The sequence below is a fragment of the Mugil cephalus genome, chromosome 1 (genome assembly GCF_022458985.1).
Source record: "Mugil cephalus isolate CIBA_MC_2020 chromosome 1, CIBA_Mcephalus_1.1, whole genome shotgun sequence".
Classification (NCBI taxonomy): Eukaryota; Metazoa; Chordata; class Actinopteri; order Mugiliformes; family Mugilidae; genus Mugil; species Mugil cephalus.
Window position 1 is genome coordinate 54,391,183 of NC_061770.1, and position 8,198 is coordinate 54,399,380.

General features: G+C 37.1%; 1 protein-coding gene across 1 annotated transcript; it reads right to left on the reverse strand.

The window, feature by feature from the left end:
• Positions 1-1,915: 1,915 nt before the first annotated feature.
• Positions 1,916-7,407, reverse strand: LOC125015679 (leukocyte immunoglobulin-like receptor subfamily A member 1). The gene is made up of 6 exons (XM_047597624.1): positions 7,401-7,407; positions 7,066-7,332; positions 2,912-3,187; positions 2,513-2,788; positions 2,276-2,315; positions 1,916-1,922 (listed from the first exon to the last, which is right to left on the reverse strand). Exons 1-6 carry the CDS (start codon positions 7,405-7,407, stop codon positions 1,916-1,918), a joined length of 873 nt encoding a protein of 290 aa, XP_047453580.1.
• Between the last annotated feature and the right edge of the window lie 791 nt (positions 7,408-8,198).

Here is an 8,198-nt window from a genome sequence, read left to right on the forward strand (position 1 = left end):
TTCCTGTGTTTCCAGAGCCTCGGATTGATTCATAGACACAAACATCAGCTACAGGTCAGAGAAAATCAAGACAACATCCAATGAGTCACTTGAGCTTTTGATGGAAAAGTCAAAGTGGGTGTTAGAAATACTTGTGAAAAGAATGAGTGGAAAGGCTGACCATGGAGAAGAGAGGAGTAAACTTGAGTTTCATTCTGGTTCACTGTTTGCTGTGTAGCAGAGCCTTGGTTGATGTTCAGAGACTGAGAGAGACTAAAGCATGAAGGAGTTTAATAAGGAACATGGAAAGTATTGTTATGATGATCAAGATGAGACAAGAGTGTTGGACCAACCTGTTACTGCATGCATCTGGAAAAGAGACAAATACAAATATGTGTACAAGTGTTCTTCACTTCATGTCATAAGATCAGAATTCATCAGTGATTTTTAGTAAATGATCAACTGGAAAATGTCTCACCCTTTATTTTTCTGCAGCAACAAAGAAGCAGCAGCAGGAGAATAATCAGTGAAATTCCACAAACCAGTCCAACGATCAATGGAAGAAGAAATGAAGAGCTCTCAGACCTGGACACTGCTGTAATTAATAATGAGCTTCAATTAAATATGAGTATAAATCAACTTAAGAAATGGTCTTTTCATATGACGACTGCTACTATTAAAAATAAACTGAAAACTAACTCACATGTTACAGCCATCCAACTCTGTGGTGATTGTTTTCCTGAGTACTGACACTTGTAGAAGCCTTCATCTGACTTTGACACTGCAGAGATGTTCAGCTCCTCTCTGGTATCATTTTGGATGAGTTTGTCATTGTGATAGAAAAACACAGTAGAAAGAACATTTTGTGTCTTCAACTTGCAGCCAAGAGAAACAGAATCTCCCTCAGTGACAGGATGGACAGGGCTCACCAGGATGATACCATCAGCTGGAAAACAGTCAAACAACATGACATTTAATGTAGAGATCAGCAGATTCAGGGTGATGACAGTAACATGTGATTAATACTCACTCTGTCCAGTGATGTTGACTGCGTTGCTGAAAGCTGATCCAGACTCACACCAGTACACTGCATTACTGTCCCCTAACCTATTAACATTACATGTTGATCCAGTCGTTGTCCCCCAGGTAGAACAGTGTGACAGGACGCCATCATCAGTAAACCTCCTCACTCTCCACTCAGTAGAGTTTCCCTCACAGCTCAGAGAGACAGAGTCAGAGGTGAAGTGCTGCACTCTGTCAGGATTCACTGTGAGAGACGCTGATGAATGGAAATCTGACAAAGAGTCAAAGCAACAACAGTGACATTCATATTAAAACGGCCACAATGCAAATACTTTTGCATAATTGCTGAAAATAAGTGCAAACGTGTCAAGCTGCAGTGTTTTGGTCAAACTATTTTTTTCTACTATTTCAGTTTATTTTAGTTGATATGCACCAAGCAGCAGTGTGTAAAATGAGAAACTACATGTGTACTCTGACAATCTGATCAGTTAGAGCAGTAACATGAGCAAAGATGAAGAGTAAAGACTCAAACACATGTCGTTCCTTAATTAATTAAAGTCATATTGTTCTTTCTTTTCTCCTCTTTCATTTATTTGTTTACTTTTTCCTGTGTAAACATGTACTTTCTTCTAGACCCAACCTACACCCACTCAACACAACACGACACGACACAACACAACACAAATAACCTCCTGTGTTTTATAGACGACCTGTACCAGTTTATTTTGTCTCTGTCAGAAAAAAGCTTCAAAGTCTTGAAACTCTTTTTTGTGTTTCTCATTTTATCCATTTTGAAAGGAAAACATGATGGTTAAAGAGAATTAGTTTGAGGTAGGAAAAAAGGAAATATCATACTAACATTAGAGGAACATAAATATGCATTCATTGAATTGTAAATATGTGTTTTAGTTTTCTAGATACTGCATGGAGGTCACAGATAAAAGGTGATTAATAAAAGTAAAGACATAACATCTAGTTATTGAGGGAACAGATGGAAACAGACTGACCTCCAGACCAGACAAACTGAGGTGGACTGTAATCAGTGTAAAACACTGGCTCTCCTCTTCCAGCTCTACACACATATCCTGCTGTGTGTGTCTGTCCATCAATGATGTAGGAATCTTGTTCAGTTCCATTGATGCTACCAGGAAGCAGCTCATAGTTGTAATATTGATACTTGTGTGATAGATCAGGAACAGCTTTATACCAGTAAAACCTCCATCCTGCAGATGGATGTTCAACCTCACAGCTCAGAGTTACTGAGGCTCCAGGACTCAGCCATGATGGAGACACAGAGAGGACAGGTTGTTTATCTGTTGAAAGAGGTTTTATGAGAATGAAAACATGTTACTATGTACTGATGGTAGATTACATTCAACATGTGTGTCTGGTGAAGTTGGTATTATTTATCTTAATATGATTGTCTGTGATCTCTTAATAAAATATATATGATATAAATATGAAGTTACAGTTAAATACGTGATGACTGGTGAACTATGATGAGACTTACTGATGAATACAGTCAATGTGAAGGAATCACTCCACTCTGTTGAAGACTGTTGTTCACTTTTCATTCTACCTTTACACTTGTAGTCTCCAGTGTGGAGTGAAGAATCAGATTTAATCCTGAACTCATTTAGATTTGGAGGTTTGTATGAACTGGTAGATCTCCATTCATACTCCCACTCAGTGTCTCCTCCATGGATCTCACATCTGAGAGTAATCTCCTCTCCTCTGTAGATCTGAGGCCAGTTGGGTTGGAGAGTCACAGTCACCTTGTTTGGATCTGGTCATGTTCAAGATTCATAAATAAAGACACAAAATTCAACATCAAACAGACTGACTTGATGTGTCCATAGATAGACATTGGACGTCTGCATTTTGTGGTTCCTCCTTTTTTCAAACTCACCATTTCCATTGATCCTGACTGAATCACTATACTCTGTGTAGTAAACTGTGTCTCCTCTTCCTCCTCTGCACCAGTACAGTCCTTCCTGTGAGACTCTCATTTGTCCATTTGAATAGAAACCAGCATGTTGTGTGGTCAGAGGTTCAGAGGACCTCTCATCTCTGTACCAGTAGTATTTCCATCCAGATGATGGCGTCACTGAGCAGGTCAGGCTCACACTGCCTCCTACTGGAATATCTGTGGTGTGAGCACTCAGTCTGGCCTTTGGTTTAGTTGCTGTTGAGTTTAGAAAAAAGTAATGATTGTCACTGTGTCTAACTTATTATAGAAAAGTATGTAAATTCCAAATCTCCAGTCAATGGTTTATGTTATTTTTTGTTTATTTTTCACAGTTAAATGTGTGTTTTGACAAATAAAATTGTAATTGTAATAATTTTGACATTTATTTTAACAAAAGTGATGTTGTTGTCATCCTTATACTGACTGACCATTCATTCTACAGACTGGCTGTCGTCAGGCCAAACTATTTATCAGCTACTGACGATCAAGTCAAACTCATGCACTGTAAAAAAAAATGTAATATAACGGAATTTTAATGTTTATTTTAACAGATTAGTTTTGTATTATTTTTTGAAACAATCTGGACAATCAACGAAAAAGACTGCGATTTTACAGGTCAAATGTAAAATAACATGAAATCACTGTAACTGTGAAAATACGTGTGAAAACATGATATTTCTGTTCTGGAAATACAGATATTTATTGTTAAAATATGTTCACAAATGTATCGTAATTTTACAAATATTTGTCTTTTATTACATGGAATAAACTGTAAAATTAAAAAAAAACTTAAAACCTCAAAATCATTTAAAATTACTGAGAAATTAATAGTAAAATAACTATTTAACACTGTGTGTACATATATATATATATACACACACATATATATATATATATATATATGTACACACATATATATATACAACCCAATGTAAATCACAACGTCTTGAATTGTTTATTTTTATTTATTTATTTAAATTTTTTTTTTCATCTTGAACAAAAGACGTGTAATCAGGAGACATTTTACTGCTGCAACGTCTCCCTGCACAAACACAAACGTGAACGCGACATGTCATTGGAGTGCGTGCTTTGAAAAGCGCGGGTCCCATTTGGATTGGTCGACAGAAACGGTTGGAGAAGAAGAAGAAGACATGCCATTGGCTGTTGGGAAACTGAACATCCGTCTTTGACGTTACGCTTAACAAAGTCAACAACCACCATGCGGCTGTTCCCGTTCGGTCACAGAAACTTGGAGCAAACAGCAGCTAATGTCGAGGCTGGAGGAAGGACGACGGCAGAAGGCAAGTATCAGACTGAAGCTTAGTAGTATTAGCTTTATTTACCACCATACCTCTGACTTTACTCAGTCGACAAAACGAATCCGCTAGCATGTCGTCAATTGAAATGTTAGCTAACTACGATGACAAAAGTATGGCCGGCGGCGGCGTCTTCAAGTGGCGTCTGCCAGTGTTAGTCATAGATATATATCTATGACTGTTAGTAGTCAGCCAGACCAACCACTTTTTATTTTATTTGCGCTAACGTTAGCTTAGCACTTAACAGTGAGTCATTACGTTTACTTTTGTGAACTAACTGACACAGGCGGAGAGAAAGAAGAACAACATTTGTTTAGAGCTGCAACAATGAAGAATAATCGATTATCAACCCCCTTCTACATTTTCACAAATTTTTTGGCCATAACTTTTACTGCGTGTCTTGAAATGGCATGATTTCTGGCTAGGATAGGAAGCTGGATTTTATGGAACGTGTCAAAGTCTTCTTTCCACACAGACTGCTCCTACTCCTCCACTTGCAAGAGTCGCTAATAAGCCATTTTAAGTGGATTTTCTTCCAAAGAAGAGAGAACAAATGTTTCATAAATGATACTGAGATTTAGTGATGGTTCATTTCAACCAGTTACTCTTTCTTAAAACTAATGTTTTCATCTTCGTCTTGCCTCTCACAAATATAGGAGGAGCGACCTACTCTGCCTTTTTCAAGGTTTTTCAAATTTTAATTTTGGTGCAACACTAGTCAGTGGTCTACATGAAATTCAAAACAATACTGAAAAATATGTAAAGGATAAGCTAACGATCATCTTCTAGTTTATTGAGGGGAGATCTGCTAACACAGTTTAGGTCGACTTTTTCACAACCAATAGCATTTATTTTGATTTTGGCAAATTTCATGATTCATCACTTTTTTTTTCTCTCTGCAGATAAGTGGTGAGAGTTGATTTCATGGCATAACACAGTGAAGCAGTGCGCTCCGCCCAATGTTGAGCAGCTACCGAGATGCAGTGGAAAGGCACTCAGTACAAAAAGAGACTCTTTCTGTGTTCAAACCAAGTTGAGGCACTTGAATTCAGACATATTGAGCTCATGCTTATGATGTAGGACCAGCACGTATACTTTGTTACACCTCATGATGTGTCCTATGTGCCAGCATTTGCATTGTATGAAGTGAAACAAGCATGAAATGTTGGAAGCCTGAGCAGAAACTAGATTATTACCATTTGCATGTGTACAAGCTTTGTGGGACAAGAGTAATTTCACTTAAGCTTAGCATTGTTGACTCCGAGTCATCTGGAGTTTGAAAGATTAAAATCTGACAGTAACAGTATTTTTCATCCGTTCTAGTCCTCCTAGTCATGGATGCAGAGAGTCCGCTTCTGTCTTTCATCAAATCAGTGCCTAAACTGAGAGACCCTGAGCCTTTGCTAGAGCATCTGCAATGTGTAGGAGTTGAGGACCTGAGCTACCTGCAGGAGAGTGACCTCCTTTCTGTCCTCAGACCAGTTGAAGCCAGGAAACGTCTGTCACTGCTCAAAAAGACAAGTATGTATTTCAGTTTGTACAGAATAAATTTTCACATTAAAAAATATGCGTAGTCAAAATCTACTTATTAGGTCCACCTGTTCTAATCAATGCAGTCCAATACAGCAGTTCTACTATGAATTATACTTCAAAGAATCTTCTCTACATTTTTGTTGATGTTTTGAAAAAGGTGATGACTATACACTACACCTTGTTCTTCATTGATTTCATAGTGGGTCTTAGTCGTGGTGTACTGCCTTATATTGAGAAAAGAACAGTTTAAAATATGTTAATGGCTACCGAGGGTAGAATTATGTTAGGTAATAATATACCCACATTGAGCTATGTGATGTCTGTGTTTAAATATTACTACCATCTGTCCTTTAGTAAGGCCAACAACATGTCTTGGACAGTCCTCCAAGCAGCCAGAGCAAACAACAGTTGAGCAGAGCCAGTACCAGTACAAGTCCAGTAACATAGTCTGACCAGATGCCCCTCTCTGGTGAGTACATGCATCTGTTGCACACAATTACTCTTTTGGGTTAGATGGGCTGAAAAATAACAGAATCTACCTGTAACTTAGTGTAATATAGTACTAATCAGCAGCAGTGAATTGACAGTGTGCTTATAAATCAGTATCATCAGTTGGGTCTATCTTCTCTAAATTCAAATTATTGTTGTATACTGTTATTACATCTAATCTAATATAGCCTACAGCCTTTTTAAATAAAATAATGCCATTAAAACAACTAATAAGAGTACATTTCTGTAACTTTAAGCATTATTATTCATATTACAATGTTAATTTGCCGTCTTTATGGGTAATTTCATTATTTTTAAATGTAAAATGTTTGTAATTAAACATTAAAAACAACGTAAAACAATTAAATATCCATTTGATGTTTTCTAAAATGAAAAGTAAATTCTTGCAATCTAACCAAATATCTAGTTTTGCAACAGTTTATTGACGTGTTTTGAAAGGTTAATCACATTATTTTGTGTCATATACTGTTGTATTACATCAAATATAAATTATTATACAATCTCTTCCCATAAAATAATGTCATTAAAAACGATTAATAACAGCATATTTCTGTAAATTGAGCAGAAACTAATTTTCTGTTATTTTACTGTATTTTTATGGCGCCCCTGCTGCCAGAAATTTACCTTTTTTTTACGATTTTTTTTTTTTTACAGTGTGGTTTAACTGAAGACAGGAGACACTTCTCACACACCTCTATAAGAAAATCAGAATGCACAACAACAAACATGACTTACCAGATACTGACAGTGTGATGGCTTCACTCCACTCTGTTGAAGAATATGAGTCATCTCTGAGTCTACTCCTACACATGTAGTCTCCACTGCTGGACTCAGAAGCAGTGAAAGTCCAGTATTTATTGTTTGTCCAGAGTGTAGACCTGGGTTTTCTCCATTCATACTCCCACTCAGTGTCTTCACCTCCCTGGACCTCACATGTCAGAGTGATCTTCTCACCACTGAATATCTGAGGCCAGTTGTGTTGTTGTGTTACAACAGCCTTGTTGGGAACTGTTTCCACCAGATATGAACAGTTGGGACACAAATAGAAACATGAAATCAACAGAGAAAACTCAACATTGTAGGTTTCATCACTAATTCTAATGATGAAGTCATGAATATTTCAAACTAAATAACTGAACTCACTGATTTTCTCAATGGTGACTAGATCACTGGGATCAGTGTAGTAAACTGGTTCTCCTCTTCCTCCTCTGCACCAGTAGATTCCTCCTTGTGATACATTGATAACTCTGTTTTCTTCATCATTTATGACTTGAACTTCAGAGGTGTCTGTGCTACGTCTGAACCACTCATATTTCCATCCAGCAGAGGGCTCCACAGAGCAGGTCAGTGTCACTCTGCCTCCTACTGGTATGGTTGTTGGTCCTGATGTCAGTGTGGCCCTGGGTCTATCTGATGTTATAAATAAAATGAGAAAATGTTTTGATATATGTTCATATCTCTGTCACATCAACCTGCCACTTTCAGTAAAATACTTTTCTGAATTCTTAATTACTTTTATTAACTTGACAAAAGGATGGATGCTTCAACAGACAATGCCACTATATTTATAATTAGTTTTAAATACTTTGAAGCAGCTGTGATTTATGTCTATTTCAACATGGTGGCAGAGCTACATGAAGTCATTTTATTTTAAATACACACGTCCTGATCAAAGTCTCAAATAATATTTACTCTATAAAATGAACACACTTGAATAAGACAATAAACAATGAGATCTTACCAGATACAGTTAAAGTGACAGTTTTACTACACTTTGTCTGATTTGATCTCTTGTTGTAACCACAGCACTGATATCTACCACTGTAACCAGGATAAAGAGGATTTAATGTGTAGCTTTGATCTGTGTT